The sequence below is a fragment of the Dysidea avara genome, chromosome 11 (genome assembly GCF_963678975.1).
Source record: "Dysidea avara chromosome 11, odDysAvar1.4, whole genome shotgun sequence".
In the NCBI taxonomy this organism is placed as follows: domain Eukaryota; kingdom Metazoa; phylum Porifera; class Demospongiae; order Dictyoceratida; family Dysideidae; genus Dysidea; species Dysidea avara.
The window spans coordinates 16,537,242-16,554,284 of record NC_089282.1 but is presented as its reverse complement, the minus strand read 5'-3'; the positions used below and the strand labels follow the sequence as shown (position 1 = coordinate 16,554,284).

The following is a 17,043-nucleotide window of genomic DNA, read 5'->3' as shown; positions in this document are numbered from 1 at the left end:
ATAATATCGATCACTAGCTGGGTTGGCCTAGGTATGCATGCTTTGCCTCACAGATGGTTAGAAATGTTCCGAGCTCCCTAATGCGAGTACAGCAGATGGCAATAGGCTTGTAATCTTCTATAACTTTGATTAACTCTCCCCTGCTGTTTGCAATGATCACGCCCTTTTGGTCAGCAATAAGAATGTAATTGTCTTCACTAGCCGTAATCCTGAGAGGTTTTGAAATTGGTAATTTTTCAGGTATCAATTCATCAAAGATATGTAGAAATTTCCAGTTTGGAGAGAACACTTGGATTCTCTTGTTCCCAGTGTCACTTACAAAAACAAGTCCATCAGTGCTTGTTGTTACACCTTGGGGAAATTTAAAGCAACCGTGTCCAGTCCCTTCTGATCCAAACTTAGCAACGAATAGGCCGATATGATTAAGAACCTGTATACGGTGATTGTAGGTATCAGCGACAAAGATTAGTTGTTGTTGGTCTTTGTTTTGTCCCAGAGCAACATCACTCGGAAGTACAAACTCTTTACGATCAGCACCATAAGTTCCAAATGACTTGAAGCTATCACCGTCAACATTTGACACTACTACACGATTGTTTCCTGAGTCTGCAATGAACAATGTATTGCGGCTGTCTATGGCTAGGCCCTTTGGTGAGCTAAAGTTTCCTTTGCTGCTACCCTTGCTGCCAAATCTTTTCACTAGTTCAAACTGTGAGTTGAACACCATCACTGACGATCGCTGTGTGTCCGTGATAATGACTTCTCCATGAATGCCAATGGCACATCCTCCAGCTTCGTGAATGTCTGAAGTCACTTTAGAGAAATCAATGCCTTTCCTAAAATCGTGAGTTGACGGCATAACAGTAAAGGGGGTCCCCTTGATCGGAGTGCTGTTAACTGTTACATTAATGGCAATGGTTTCTCTTTCTGTGATAGTATACTTGACATTGTAAGTACCATCAGGCTCAGGTTGGTATTGGGAATGAAGGATGACTGGTTTAAGCTGGTCAGTCACAGGACGAATATCAACCCAGACCTCAGAGAGTTCTTCTCGACAAGGATTTCCAAACATGTCACGCAGTGTGATTGTAAACTGCGACTCGTTATCCACAACTGTTTCCACCAAACCTTTGCCCTCTGCTGTACAGTGCTCAGCACTAACTTGACAGTAAACTGCACCAAATCGATCAAGTGCACTGTTAATATTTACTACATCTGCTGGTGGACAGCTCTGCTCAATGAAAGCATCACAGACAGGTTCCAACCGGCTCTCACACACTTGTTCAACTTTTTTCATCAACATCTCCTTCACTGCATCCTTGTCATTAAAGAAATCAACTATGTCATCATTGAGAAACTTTGAAGCATTGCTAACAGCCTCATTTAGCTCTGTTTTTAGGGTTTCCAACTTTATTCGTTGACTGTCAAGCATGCTGGTCTTTCCTTGCTGAACTTTGTCTACTGCTAGCAGTAAATCCTTTTCTCGATCATCGAGGTGAGACCGGAAAGAAGCAAAAATTGTTTTGATAGTGCTGGCACAGTTGCCGGCATCCTGCGTCAGCTTGTTTAACACTTCCATGTTCCTCCTCAATGCATTGTCAACTTCTAGACAACCAGTTACCACATCTCCAATGGCCTCATCAATTGACATCTTGTGCTTGCTAAAGGCCACATTTAATCTTTGCGGATCATCCTTTTTATGGTTCTCCAAGGCACACATAGCACACAGTAATTTTCCACAAGGCTCACAGAAGCACTCGATTGCTTTTTCCGAGCACTCTTTACATTTAGCAGTTGAGGGTGAAGCAGTACGTGTTTGTATGGGGTTTCCTTGGAGAATTTCGATAATCCCGCGTATCTCAAAGTTCGTGGGGATCTCATCAACACCACCTGCCGGTAGAGTGTGTATCTGGCGACAATTTGGACAACTCATGTCGTTTTCTGACAATCCAAGGTCGTGGCCAAACGCACTCGGTCTCTTCTTGATGCATTCTTCAATACAATCCTTGCAGAAGGTGTGTAAACACGGTAGCGTCTTAGGAATGTTATAAGTGTTCAAACAAACCGAGCACTTCAGTCGATTCAGGGCTGCATCGGCCATGTCAGTCACCGGTAACCTCTCGCGTGATTAGTCTGCATTCTATGCACGTGATTAACAGCTCTCCCTAGTTTCACCCTGTTAGTAGCGCGGTATATTTATAAGCGCCACAGCGTAGAAATTTGCCCTTTCCTGTTCAAGCATAGATTCAAGTTGAAGAAATTTCTTAGTAGAATAAGCTGCTGCTGCTGCTGCTGCTCCTCCAAAAAAGCAAGTCACAAAAGATACTGCTTGCAGAAGTCTTGCATTCTCCAAAATGGCTGCTAAGTCTGCAGTTCGTAGAAGGTTTCACTGCTGTCATCCTACTGAAACTGTGGACATAGCAATAGGAGAGTCTGGTGTTGAGGCTCTGCCACCAGTCACCATCCCAGAATTCTTCAAGAGAACATTTGACAAGATACCAAATGGGAAGGCATTGTGTTGGAAGGACAACAAGGATGGTCCATGGCAAAGCATGACATATGCAGAATACAAGAAGCTCATCTACAGTGTTGCCAAGTCTTTCTTGAAGGTATTGTATTGGTATAGACTGACTAGTTTGTTCACACTTAGCAGTACTCCTTGATGTTTATTGGATTAGTAAAATTACTATGACAATGAAAAGAAATGAAATTGCTGAAATTTGTAGCCTTTGTAATATGCAATTTCTGCAGGGTTTGCCCTTATATGAGCTTGCTTGTGGTGTATATGGATGAAGCATGCTAACTTGATCTATTTAAAATGAGGAATAACCCTTACCATCGTGGACAAATTATTGGAAGTAGGAACCAATTTGTCTTGTGATATGGTCTGCTGCGAGATGGATGTCAGTTCAATGACTTTGTGAGTAGTTTGGTCAAAACTTGTGCGGTTTTTACACCTTGCCGAGTAACCACAAATGCTACCCACAAAATTGAGATATTTGTAATAATGTAGATGATCTGAGGTACAGATTACAGAAATTTTGACAAAATTAAAATGTATGTCTTCACAGTCTTTGCCTTAAATGGCATAGACAGGAGAATGGTCATTTTATAACTGCTGCGGCCTCACCTTTGCTTCAGGTCTATTAGATGCGGTTTGTCATCACCTGTTATATTCACAATAAAGCACACATCACAAATTAGATTTCTTAAGTGGTGAATGTGATTTGTGGTTTATTTCTGTTTTGTGCATAACATCAAGACATGATTTTGACGATAATGACAAGACATGATTTTATCTACAGTACAACTGTATATTATTTTGTTAAGATTTTGTCACTTGATAAACATGTATGTTGTATGGCACTGTCCACTAGTCTATGCTTGTATGAGGCTCACACACAAAATGACAACATCCAGCAAACGCATACACCTTATCTTGTAGAGTCTTTCTGTATGTATTCAGCTAGTTTTTGTGGAAAGGAGTGTGGAGAGTTGTGTAGTAAATGATCTCTTAAGGTATGCTCCTGGTAGAGAACAGAGGCTTATCTATTTAAAACTATACACAAATTTTCAATGGGTCTAAAAGTTATAGGGTATTGTTTTTGCTGTATTTCACTATGTAATAGTGGTGCAAACAGCACCAGAAAATAGCTGGTCACAACATACAGTGGTTATAACATGTGTGTGTGCGTGTGTGTGTCATTGTGTGTAGCTTGGACTAGAACCTTACCATGCTGTTGGTATTCTGGGCTTTAACTCCGTGGAATGGTTTGCATCTAGTATAGGAGCAGTGTTTGCTGGGTATGAAGTAGTATTAGTAACAGAGTTAGCTACAAATGTGTTCACTATCATTAGGGGACTATCAACTGGTATATACACCACTAATAGTCCAGAGGCCTGTCACTACATTCTGGAGAACAGCAGAGCTAATATAGTAGTGGTGGAAAATCAGATGCAAATGGACAAGATTCTTAAGGTAACGTGTGTGTGTGTGTGTGTGTGTGTGTGTGTGTGTGTGTGTGTGTGCGCGCGTACGTGCATGCAGTTTGTATGTATGCAGTGTGTGTATGTGCGTGAGGCAGCATAGCCAAGTGGGCCTGGTAATTGAAAGGTTCCAGGTTTGGTGCCCAGTTACACCAAATTTGTGCTATTTCCTTGAGTAAGAAACTTTAATTATATTGCTCCAGTCCACCCAGCTGTTACCGGGGACCAGGTGGTCTGGTGTCAACTGGGGGAAACAGCCTACCCATCAATGGGTACCTGGTGTAAGCAAATGCCAACTGTCCATGTCTCACATAGTGAGTGAAGGTCCAGATGGGACTTCGGGTGCCCACACCTTCACCCATGAGACATGGTACAGCCTCCTGCAGGTTACTTACTAGTCCTGCCCCTGGAGGCTGCACTAGCTCATAGCACTTGAGTATGTAGCGCACAGGTGTACCAGTACTGGTCCACTGGGTAGGTATGACTGTGCTAGCACGGCAGCTGAAGGCTTTGCTTTTGTGTGTGTGTGTGTGTGTGTGTGTGTGTGTGTGTGTGTGTGTGTGTGTGTGTGTGTGTGTGTGTGTATGTGTGTGTGCATGCATGCGTATGTGTGTGTGTGTGTGTGTGTGTGTGTGTGTGTGTGTGTGTGTGTGTGTGTGTGTGTGTGTGCATGCATGCGTGCGTGCGTGTGTGTGGCCTAATGCTGTACAGAATTCATTAATCCTAGTGAGACCTAACAATGTTGAAAACACACTTGGATAATGTCTCTGGTATTTGAGTTTCTTGATCAATGAGTGAATTTTTCTGTAGCTTGAACTACTTTGCTCATTTTTGTTGTTGTCAAGGAGTAACATTTGTACATGGCAATTTGTACGTTGTCTTGCCAGAGGCTGAGTCACTAATAGCTTTTGATTGACCGATTATGCTCCTATCAATTGAGATCATATTCTTTCCATACATCAATGTCTGTGTGGGTGTATGTGACTTTGTGGGTGTGTACATGTGTGGTTGCATGTACAAGTGTGTGGGTTAAAATGCATTAGTGTGGCTGTAGGTAATTTCTTTGGGTATTATGAATGATGATGAAGCCGTTAACTTTAAGAACAGACGAATTGAACAATCACGGCTAATCAGTGTAGGCAATTAGCATAGGTAATGATATACATTGGAAGGATTAAATGTTACCAATTCTACTTTCTGTGAAGTGGTGGGCAATTTATTTACGTGGAAATTATGTCTTTCTTTTATTCGAGTTCCTTTTATAGAATTTAATGAGAAATATGCGATGTGGGTCTGTTTCAGATTACCATATTTGTTGATACTTTGCCTGTATCATGCTTTACGGCAAGTGCCTTTTAGTGTGTTTACCTATTATCAACCTGAACAAGCTTCGAGTGTTCACCACATGATGTAGTTGGTAGTGAACCTCAAATGTACCTAGCTACTCAACCACCAACAAAAAAAATTTGTGGTTGATGTTCACAACTCAAGAATGATTAATTCCCAAAAGTATGCTCTTCTTGAAACTGCTTCCATCCCTGCCTTAACTGTCTGATGTTCATTGTACAGTATGTGTGTTCTGCTTGATATGCTCATTGTGTACGTACAGTGTACCTTTTATATCATGAGAAACATTTCAAACAGCAATGTGAATTTTTTCTAGTTCTTGACTGCCTGTCTGACTACACATCTATACAATAAATAAAAAGAAGTGCGAAATTAGCTGTACAGAATAGAATCATGTCATGAATGAAAATAAAATCCATGCAGGTCTCTTACTTGTCAGTCCATAATAGTCATGTAGAGGGTACAGTGTATGTACTGTGCTATAGTATGATGTAAAGTGATGTGTTTGTATTGAATGCTGTTTTGTTTCATCACATCTGTTTTGTCTACCACAAAACTAATGGGTACCATAGGGCAAGAAATTTTCGTGGATTGCTGAAATATGACAAAATAAGTGATTTTCGTGGAATAAATTTTTGTGGTTTAGACGTTGATCTCCATACAACATGTACATAGCCTGCAAAATTTTAAATTTTTGTGGATAAGAACCCGCAAAATCCTATCCAACAAAAATTTTTTACCCTACGGTACGATTCTGATCTGTATCGTTTGTGTGTAACAATAAATTGGATCGTGTGCTTATATGTTTAGACAATATATTTAGTATTATTATTATTAACACTTTACAGTGACCAGCACTGAAGCAACATGTGCTGCAGCCTTGGGATTACCTAACCTAATTTCAAGGACTTAGACCTAATGAGTATATATCCAGAATCAGATTGGCAACTGTATTAATTTTACTGAAGTGCCATATTTGTCATGTCCGTTAAAATAACTACAAGCTGTATAGTACCAGACAATGCTAATTGAATAAGTCTGCTTTAATTTTTGTATAATTATCTTGTAATGGGTGGTACAAATCCTACACTGATGGTGTGTTCTGTTAGAGTGTTTTTGTGCTATAGCACAGTTTTGCTGAATTGCCGTACCGTAAATTCTCACAGAATTTTGTGAGTTGAGCAGTGGAAGTTAATTCACATAAAAACATTGACTAACTGCATATTGTCCTTCTATATGGACAAAGGTATGTTCACAAAAAAAAAAAAAAATCAATCAATGTTTTCTTTAGTGGAATTTCCTGTTAGCCATATTTAATGATATTTAATGCCATATTTAATGGAATTACAGTGCTACACCAAAATAACCGATCTGTGAATAGAGGGTGTGGCCTTCAAACAATAGCTAGTGATGATATCATGGTGGTTACCAAGAAATGGCTGCAATGATTTGTAAGAATTCATGAATTACTTTTACTAATTCTCAGTGGAACTGAATATGGGTACTTCTGATTGATGGATATCCTTATTCCCCTTATAAGGAGAATATGCATCACACAAAATAAACTATGAAACACAAGGACACAACTGTAGCAGCAACTGCTCTCTCTAGATACTGTATCTAACAATTCAACAAGGGCCCATGTGTACATAACTGCTATTAATTGTTCGGCCATATATAGTAGAAATTATTTATTTCTAATTTTAAGAGGATCAGTATTATCTACGTATACTGTATAGTTTATTAACACTAAAATAAACCACATTGTATATTGTCTGTCTAGTTGTAACTGTGTTATTATTAGAAAGTGTCAATTGTACAATCACGTGCATTAATACAATCACAATAATACAATCACGTGTACTGTTTAAAATTCTAGTGCTAGTATAAAAATCAATAGTGATACAAGGTGTGTACATGTGCAAGTGTCAATGTCATAGCAGTATATACTACATCTCCCTTTCTTTGGGTTACAGTCTCAGTCTATTTGGTGGCTGGATGGTGGTCCCAGGCATTGATCGGGTGACAGGGTGGAATGAGTTTGAGGTCTGTTGTGCCACTGTGTTGCTTTCTGGTGTTGTGTGACTCTGTGTTCTCTGGCATAACACGTAAATGACAACTGATCTGGCCTTGTGGGGTATACACAACATATGATTTAGGAGTGTCTGCCTGATTGTTTATCCGACCAGATATCGTTGTTTGGCCTGTGGTAATCCACACTTTATTATCATCTGGAATTGGAGCAAGGTGGCGTACGCGATGATGGTCATCATAAGCTAACTTCTGTTTATAGCTAGTGTGTTGCTTTCTAAATTCATCAAGGTCTGTCCACTTAGGTTGCAGATGTTCCTCCACTTGAGGTAAAGTAGTTCTCAGGCGTCTACCCATCTGGAGCTGTGAGGGTGACAAGTTGCACCAGGGCGTGGGGGTGGCACGATAAGTTAACAACACCAGATATGGGTCCTCAGATTTGGTCAATAGTTGTTTGGCTGTCTGGACTGCATGTTCTGCTTGCCCATTGCTTTGGGGGTAGTATGGGCTGCTGGTAGTATGGCAAAAGTTGTATGCCATGGCAAAAGCTGAAAACTCACAGGAGGGCCGTTATCACTAACAACAGTTTCTGGAATTCTGTGTCTGGAAAACATGGATTTCAGTCCTTCAATAATGTTTCTTGATGTTGTGTTCCCCAATTTGATGACTTCTATGTAACTGGAAAAATAATCAACCGCCACTAAGAAGTGAGTTCCTTTTAGAAAGAAAATGTTTGTTAATTTTTTGTCATGGGTACTTGGGAAGGTGTGAAGGTATAAGGGGTTCTTTTTTTGCAGCTGAAGCTCTAACACAAGTTGGGCAGTGTTCAACAAGATCCTTGATGTGCTTTGCAATCCCCAGGCCACCACACTGATAAATTAGCTTGAAGGCGACGTTTTTGAATGCTTGGTGGCCATCATGGATTTTGGACAAAATTTGCCGCTGCAAAGATGCTGGGGTCACAATTCTTGGTCCATACAGTATCAGGTTGTTGTGAATTGTAAGGAAGCCTCTGCTTTGCCAGAAGGGTTTGATTTCAATAGGAATGTTCCATTTTTCTGGCCAGCCATTGCGGCAGTAGCAAACAGGGTTGAGCAAACAGTATCAGCTGTTTGGGCAACATGAAATTCTTCTAGCGGTGACTACTGGCTGGAAAAGCAGCAATACATGTCTCCACGAGGTATTCAGCTTCCTCTTGTAGGGAGGTTTCTGGAGAAACTGATAGCAACAGAGCCCGTGACAAGGCATCTGCTGTTACTAGAAGCTTCCCTGGAACATGAGAAATGTCATATTCACAGTGAGCCAGTCGAAGACGAATGCTCATGATTCTTGGAGGAAGGGTGTGTAGGCTTTTTGTTGCCTAACAGTGGGATTAATGGCTTATGATCAGTTCTATGGTGAATTTCTTGCCTAGGATATAGCTTGAAAATTTTTCACATGACCAAGTTATGGCTAATGCCTACTTCTCCACTTGAGCGTTACGGCACTCAGTATTTGTCATTGCATGTGAAGCATATACAACTGGCCACCATGATTGGCTGTCTTCTGTAACAGAACTGCTCCTAGCCCATATGATGAGGCATCAGCTGAGATTTTTAGATCTGTGTTCACATTGTAATGTGTCAGGACTCTGAGTGTAGTCAACTCCTCTTTAATGTGTGTAAAGGCGGTATCTTGTGGGGTATCCCAGGTCCATGAGTTACTCTTACTGAGGAGTTCACATAGTGGTTGTGTTAATTCTGTAAGGCGATTAGAAAATTTCCCTAGATGGTTTATCATCCCCATAAACCTCCTTAACTCTTTCAAATTTCTTGGAGGGGGCATCTTAGCAATGGCTGCTGTTTTCTCAGGATCTGGTTGGATGCCTTGTTCTGTTATAAGGTGACCTAGGAAGCGTAGTTCTGTCTTTCCAAATTGACATTTGTTAGGGTTGAGGGTTACCCCTGCAGGCTGCAGTTTCTGCAGGGTGGCTTCAAGTCTGGCATCGTGCTCCTCTTTAGTACGGCCAAAAACAAGAACGTCATCGATGTGACAGAGAACTCCTTCAATCCCTATAAGTGTTTTCTCCATTTGCTGTTGGGGGTGCTACATATCCCAAATGGTAGTTTGTTAAAACAGTAACACCCGTAAGGGGTGAAGAATGTTGTAAGTAACCTGGAGGAAGGTACCAAAGGGACCTGCCGAAACCCACTATTGGCATCAAGGGTACTGAAAACTTTTGGACCAGCCATCTGTGCCAAGTTGTCATCTACTGCTGGTAAGGGGTACCTCACGTTGAACACTCTTGTTCAATGGCTTGAGGTCTACACATATTCTGATGGTCCCAGTCTTTTTTGGCACAACCACCATATCGGCACACCAAGGAGTGGGCTCCTGTACTTTGGATATGACATTCATTGACTCCATGCGATCTAGTTCTTGTTTAACCTTGGAACTTAGCGGCATTGTGACCTGTCTGGGTGTATAAATTGCATGAGGTTTTTGGATTTAGTTTGATAGTGTAACTTTCTCCAAAGTTTCCTAAGCCTTGAAAAATTGATGGGAATTTATCAGCTACTGCACAATTAGTGTGTTGCATAATGGCCTCTACTCTGATGGCAAGATTCAAAGCGCTGATGGTGGGTAAGCCAAGCAAATTTCTTTTTAGGGTATTAATCACATATACTGACTGTATAGTTTGCTTACCCTGGTAGGTGAACTGTCCTTGGAAGTGCCCTTTTACTGGTAGAGAGACTTGACTTGATCCATACAATCTTTTTTAGCATTTAGCATTTGGTAGGTCTCCTTTGTGATGGCTGGAACTTCGGCCCCCATATCCAACTTGAAGATCACATCCTTTGCCGTTTAGAGTAACTGTTGCTGTCCAGCATGTGTCCATGGTATCCCCCACTGCATCTAGAAAAGCAGAATCTATAGTGTGTTCCTCCTGGTTACTCTCTGAGGTTGTGTCCATGTCTCTACTACATTTGCTGCACTCTTCTGAAGTGGATATTTCATCCAATTTTGTGCAACAGCAGGATCCATAGTGGCCTCTATTTTGACAACGGTGGCATATGACAACCTTAGCAGGACATTTCTCTCTTGGGTGTCTCCCTCTCCCACATCACTTACATGGCTTAGGGTCTGGTATCTTGTACTTAGCGTTCCATTGGTTGTAGAATTGACGATCTAACTGAAGACGTTCTGACAAGGCTAAGTCTTGGATCCCAACAACGAGGTGGTCCCGAATCATCTCGGACTTGAGGTCTCCGCAATTACAATGTTCCGCCAGATTGTACAGTTCCAGACTCTCCAGGCAGTTGGCTGCGGCGGTTAAATGGGGCTCGCTCAAAGATAACATTTCTGCGAACTTTGAAAAAGCTGTCGAATTTCGCAATCACTTTGGAGTAGTCTTTCCGCTCTTCTTCTGTAATGTTCATAGATATCAGTACAGACTCATCCTCTTCCCCAAGACAATACAATAGGGTGTTCACTCGCTTCGCTGCTGAGGCGTCTTGAAGGCCAGCAGCCAAACGAAACTGTTTGAAGCGGTGTTTCCAATGAGGCCAGTCATCAGGAGACTTGAAATCGAAGGGATCAGGTGGTTGCAAATGGATTTGAGTCATTGCGGAGTTACGACCACACTGCCACCATGTGTTATTATTAGAAAGTGTCAATTGTACAATCACATGCAATAATATAATCACAATAATACAATCACGTGTACTGTTTAAAATCCTAGTGCTAGTATAAAAATCAATAGTGATACAAGTGCGTGCATGTGCAAGTGTCAATACTACAGTAACTATATCTGCTGCTATACAACTAGTTATTGTTTGATGTTTCGTGTTATATTGTTGCTTTTCTACCCTAGATTCATGACAAGCTCCCTCATTTGAAGGCCATAGTTCAGTACAAGGGAGAACTCAACAAGGACTATCCTGATACCTACACTGTATGATGTTGTATAGTTGTACGTCAATGGTAGGCTTGAAAAACCCCAGGGGTCCAAGTTGGCAAATTTCCTTTGAAACATTTATTTTTAAATTACCTACCCTAATAGAAAAGTGTACTGCTAAATAGAACAACAATCGCTTTAGTAGTTTTAATGACTGAGGTACCATTGTGATTGTGATTGTGTGTGTGCATGCGTGCGCGCGTGTGTGAGTGCGTGCGTGTGTGTATGTATGTATGTATCGTGCTTGATTGAGTATATGTTTGTCTCCTTATAGTGGAGAAAATTTCTGGAGTTGGGCAAAGACATGGAAGATTCTGTCATTGATAATATCATCAACAAACAACAACCAAACCAGTGTGCCATGTTGATGTACACTGTGAGGCAACAGTTAATGCATTACTGGTATGTGATAGTGTTTCTCAACAGTCAGGAACTACTGGTAATCCTAAGGGAGTCATGTTGAGTCATGATAATGTGAGTTTACTAAAAGGTCATTGATAAAACACGATCATGCAAAATATTCCTAACCCATACCATAACCTAACCCAACTCAACTCAACCCTAACCCACCTCTATTCTAGACGTCTTAGAACTATTACAAATTTTCAAGAGTTCTAAAAGTTAACGATTAATGAAGAAGTCTTGATTTCTTAACTGCTAACCTATCCTGTAACCTAACTTGTCCCATGAACTCCTAACCTAACATGTTCCTAAACTAACCATGATTGCGTTTTATTGTTGGTCCAAATGATCAAGATTTGTATTGTTGTTTTTGTGCAGCTGACATGGATCACTTTATCTCGACTTGAAAACAGTGATTTTGAATATGGCAAGGAGCGGCTAGTCAGCTATTTACCTCTGTCCCATATTGTTCCACTGGTAATAATACTACATCTGTGTGGATGTGTAGCATTATGTTTTGATTGTTATAAAATATGACACTTCATTTCTCAGCAAGTTTCTTTAGCATTGGCTTGTTTTTTCTCAACAGATGGCTTTTTGCATATACCATAGCAATAGAGCCTTATAAGGTACATTACATGATGCTGTTTTGAAATAGCTTGACTTGTGTGAAATGCTTGGCATTACTGTATAATAGATACAGTCCATCAACCTTTGACAAAAAGAGGTGTGAGGTTTTCGTTGTGTTCTTCCCATGCAGAACTTTCTTCTAGGCAGTAGGCCTGAGTATGTTATGCATTTGAAATTGCCTATTATGCTTCTGAAAAATTTTTTATGCTCCAATTTTGCTCAAGTGTTCTCCATTGTTCCCCAAATATGCCCCTACAAAATTGTATCTTGACTGCTCTATTAAAGTACCTGGTATACTTATGGACAATATTATAACATTTTGTGGTGACTGTTCTATTAGAGTGTCTAACTTTAACCACTAACACTACGTTTATGCTAAATCAGTCTGTGACAGCTATATTGTGACTGAGACATCCTGGCTCACTTTTTCAAGGTAGAAGCATGGATATATTTGTAGAAGTAGTTTAAGCAGCTCTCTCAAGTAATGACAACACTCTCTTCAGTACAGGCCTACTAGGCAGAGATGCTTATAAGAGCTACCCCGTTTAGTGCAACTCCCATACAGCTCTGTAGGAAGAGACATCAGTATGTACAATGTAATGTCTGTCAATATCTCAATATACTTATCTGCCATACTTTTCAGATGGCATTAACTGAGTATGTTCTTATGTTTAGTATGCTGATATACTGATGACTTCGGGTGTTGGTTCGACAGTGTATTTTGCTCAACCTGATGCCCTGAAGGTGAGAGACCTACATACCCATAAATCATGTTGAGATAATACGTAGTGTATACTATTAGGGTACTTTACTGGAGACTATAATAGCTGCTCGGCCAACCATGTTCTTTGGAGTACCACGGTACATCATTATAGAATTAGTTACAATGAGTGTTAAGTGTTGTGTAGTGTGTGGGAGAAGATAAAGGAGAGACTGGAGGAAGCATTTACCCATCTTACTGGGATGAAATCGAGGCTGATATCATGGGGTAGAGGTATTGGCTTGCAAGGAAATAAGAACTTACTGAAGGGGTAAGACCAAGTGATACAAGGCAGGCTATTATGTGTTTTGTATCCATTAGCCAATCTGTTCCGTGGGTGTGGATGGTTGCAAATCGCTTGGTATTCAAAAAGATTCAGGGAATGTTGGGACTTGATCAGTGTAAGGGAATGAGTGTTGGAGCAGCACCACTTCATCCGGAGACATTGGAGTTTTTCTTGAGCTTAAATATGCCACTGAAGGAAGGATATGGCATGACAGAATGTACTGGTCCACACACTGCCAGTGCTGTTGGACAATGGAGAATTGGGTCATGTGGTAAGAGTATTGATGGTGCTGAGACAAAGATTCATAATCCTGATCAATATGGCAATGGAGAGGTTTGTTAATAATTTACCTTTAATTTGTTAGTTTATCTCTTCTCCTCTGTTCTGGCAAAGAACTACTTCTTAAGATCATTTTTGGGTAGTTGTAGTCTTTGCCACCAGAGGAGAATAGTTTGGGTGATGGCATACAAGTGACCCCTGTGATGATGTAATTTGCATCAGAGCCACACCCACTCATTATTGCCTGCTTATTGTGTGGACAATGACGATCATATCAAACACTGAGGGGTCAATGTGATTGTGTAGTAGTGTTTAAATGTTGTTGTGGGTAGGTGTGTTTCCGTGGGAGACATATTTTCATGGGTTACCTTGGTATGGAAGAGAAAACAAAGGAAACTATTGATGATGAAGGATGGTTACACTCTGGAGACATTGGCCGGCTAGACAAGGTCTTGAAATATTGATTTTTGTTGTGATGTTGTTTACTGTTTATACAGGACAATTTCTTGTACATCACTGGTCGTATCAAAGGTAACTGGTAAATGTGTAGAGGATTTGTATAGTGTGTGTTGTGTGTAGAGCTGATCATAACAGCTGGTGGAGAGAATGTTCCTCCAGTGTACATTGAGGACTGTATCAAGACTGAAGTTCCCTTCCTGAGTAATGTGATGTTGATAGGAGATAAGAGGAAATACCTGACTTGTCTAGTGACACTGAAGGTAAAGACTTATAGTAATGATCAACACACACAATAGCTTGTCATGTAAACCAAAAAGCTGGCATACCACACCAGTGTGTTGCTAATAGAAACAACAGTAATATGATTTTCACTTTTTGGGTTGCTCTATGTTATATACTGCAAGTAGAATAATTTTTCTGGTGGCAGACGATCTTTACATGTTGTAGTTTGCTTACTGACGTTTACATTTCTGTTAAGTTAATATGTTGCCTAGTGAACGTTATTTATGGCTTCTTGAATTATAGCCACTTTGTCAGAACTGCTCTAATTCCCATCTTTCTGTATGATTGTGCAGCCAAACTATGGTAGCTTGGTGTTCTATCTGCAATCCCACTAGTTTAAATTTTTTGAAGGGGGTTTCTGGAACCCCAGTAAACCCCCTTAAATATGCCCCTGGTTTATGTAAGTAATTGTCCATAACTCTGTAAAACGTAGGATATGTTCTACACTTGTGGCATGTAATTTCATGTTCTTTTTATGTCCCAAGCATTATGACGTGTTTATGATTTTGTCTAACAAAATTTTGATCATATGTATCTTGGAAATGGCTGGGGAGATTTTGTTCATGTGGCCCATCTTACCTGGTGGGCATCTCTAATGCAAAAATAGCCCAGAATTTGAAAAGGAACCACAGAGCTACGTATGTATGATAATTGTGTCTTAAGATTTGAGAGTATAATAGTCTTTAGTTAGGGGCTAATACAGTGTAGTATTATTCATAGTGTGTTGTGGATCCTGATACTGGAGAGGCCACAAATGACCTCCAACCACCAGTGATTGAGATGTTTAAAGAGTTAGGTTGTAAGTGTACAACAGTGTCACAAGTGATAGAGACAGAGGACAAGGCAGTGTTCAAGGCCATCCAGGATGGTATCGATCGATATAACACAAACCAAAGCATATCTAATGCTCAAAAGGTAGTTAATAATAAACCTTGTTTATGACATAACTTGATGTGGTATGCTACCAGGTACGGAAATGGAAGTTACTCAAAACTGATTTCAGCATTCCTGGAGGAGAACTAGGTGTGTACTATATTGTCCTTTCTAAATGACATCATTCCAACATAATATTATGGGTGATCTATATTTGGATTTAAAATGGATGTTAATTAGAGGTGGATTATTTTTATGGTTATAAGGTGATGCAGTTGTCAAGTTTTCAGTTATTTTATGGGAAAACAACACTTGAAAAATACAATCCCCTCAAAATATTAAATATAGTTGTATTATTATTATTTGATAGTAGTAATCATGTGATCCATACAGGTCCTACACTAAAGCTAAGAAGACCAGTAGTGACTACAAAATATGCTGAATTGATTGAATTACTGTATTTAGATAGTCATTTATAATTTTTTTCATAATTTTTGTACAAGAAACACTTTTTTATTCTACACTTTGGTTCTATATGTGTGTCTCCATAATTACCTCTATCTGACAAATTAATGTAATAAGTGGGGGATTTAGTGTTTTTGAGCACAGGTGCCTATGGAGAAAAATTTTGATCATATTTCAGCTGAGGTAAAAGATCAGGAACTTCTAACAGGTATAGTTATACAGTTAAGTTAGACAGCAATTTTATTTCATGAACCATATAGTAACACAGCAAATTGGTTGAATCTGCATAATTATAATTTCCAGGCCGTATAGATCTGACTTGAATATATTGTAGCCTGAATAATCTGTTTAAAATGTCACCACTTAGCTACAGCCTACAGATAATGAAACATGTGTCGGTTGTTTGCTATTTTAATTACACTTGTTGAAGTTACTGTTCTCATGATCTGTAATCTTAATTGCATTTTTACAATAGTTACGTTCCTTAGTTATCTATGACAGCTATGAGGAAGACAAACCTTCTAGATATAGGCAATATTGTTCAACCTATAGCAGCCATTTTTGACTATTATATGGAGCTGGTCAAGTGGTTTTTGTGTCAATTTGAATCAAGGTAACTACAATAATCACATAAGTATACATGTCATGAATGCAATATTTGGTCAGGTATAGCTAGTATGCTAAGGAGATGCTTTAACTGGACATGTCATGCTCATAATCATGCACATATGAAAATGATAGCTATAGCGGCCTTGAGACTTTGTCTGGTGAAGTCAAATAAAGTGTAAAATGATTAAGAAATCCGTGTGAACATATTGTGCTTAAGGCAGGCTTCTTTGAAGACTTTTTGTAGGCTGTAGCCTCCTTGCAGGTTCCTTGAAACTTTATATGGCCCAGGGCTGGAGCCCACCCAGCGGAGCACTTTTTAGCTACTTAAATTCATAAAGAGATCAAGATACTATAATAGAGCAGTCATTGTAATATACTCTAATAGAACAGTCATTAATATGCTCTAATAGGGCATCCAGATTATAGTAAAAAAATAGCCTCCACATACCATTTCACTGTATTTGAATGGACATGCAAGCATTCCCCCAGACTCCCTAGCTTGACATGCTTAGCACATGCAGTTGAATATCACATGAAAGAGTACACACAGAGTACACTGCCTCAGAGTTCCCAAAGGCAGTGTATTGGGCCCCTTCTGTTTGTTATATTCATAAACGACCTTCCTCAACACTGGGCCCCTTCTGTTTGTTATATTCATAAACGACCTTCCTCAACACTGGGCCCCTTCTGTTTGTT

At 39.9% G+C, this 17,043-nt stretch overlaps 2 protein-coding genes across 3 annotated transcripts; one reads left to right on the top strand and one right to left on the bottom strand.

Annotated features, from left to right (window-relative positions):
- Positions 1-13: 13 nt before the first annotated feature.
- Positions 14-2,101, bottom strand: LOC136237725 (tripartite motif-containing protein 2-like). Its single transcript, XM_066027939.1, has one exon. It carries the CDS (start codon positions 2,099-2,101, stop codon positions 14-16), a length of 2,088 nt encoding a protein of 695 aa, XP_065884011.1.
- An 86-nt stretch (positions 2,102-2,187) lies between these two features.
- LOC136238755 (long-chain-fatty-acid--CoA ligase ACSBG2-like) lies at positions 2,188-15,842 on the top strand. Of its 2 annotated transcripts, XM_066029338.1 has the most exons (17): positions 2,192-2,609; positions 3,716-3,804; positions 3,859-3,979; positions 11,219-11,299; positions 11,577-11,678; positions 11,729-11,776; positions 12,083-12,181; positions 13,010-13,078; positions 13,137-13,195; positions 13,243-13,365; positions 13,416-13,713; positions 13,992-14,108; positions 14,157-14,190; positions 14,239-14,378; positions 15,121-15,315; positions 15,369-15,423; positions 15,667-15,842. In XM_066029338.1, exons 1-17 carry the CDS (start codon positions 2,355-2,357, stop codon positions 15,750-15,752), a joined length of 1,971 nt encoding a protein of 656 aa, XP_065885410.1. In that variant the 5' UTR covers positions 2,192-2,354; the 3' UTR covers positions 15,753-15,842. The 2 variants fall into 2 exon arrangements, with proteins under 2 accessions (XP_065885411.1, XP_065885410.1); XM_066029339.1 differs by lacking the exons at positions 15,369-15,423; positions 15,667-15,842 and having other exon boundaries at positions 2,188-2,609; positions 15,109-15,247.
- Positions 15,843-17,043: the final 1,201 nt, after the last annotated feature.

Bases quoted from the DNA above. Each gene is read 5' to 3' on its own strand.
- LOC136237725 (XM_066027939.1), bottom strand. From the start codon at position 2,101: ATGGCCGATGCAGCCCTGAATCGACTGAAGTGCTCGGTTTGTTTGAAC.
- LOC136238755 (XM_066029338.1), top strand. From the start codon at position 2,355: ATGGCTGCTAAGTCTGCAGTTCGTAGAAGGTTTCACTGCTGTCATCCT. The intron at 11,679-11,728 runs GTGAGGCAACAG...GTTTCTCAACAG, and splicing joins GTGCCATGTTGATGTACACT to TCAGGAACTACTGGTAATCC. The intron at 11,777-12,082 runs GTGAGTTTACTA...GTTTTTGTGCAG, and splicing joins TCATGTTGAGTCATGATAAT to CTGACATGGATCACTTTATC.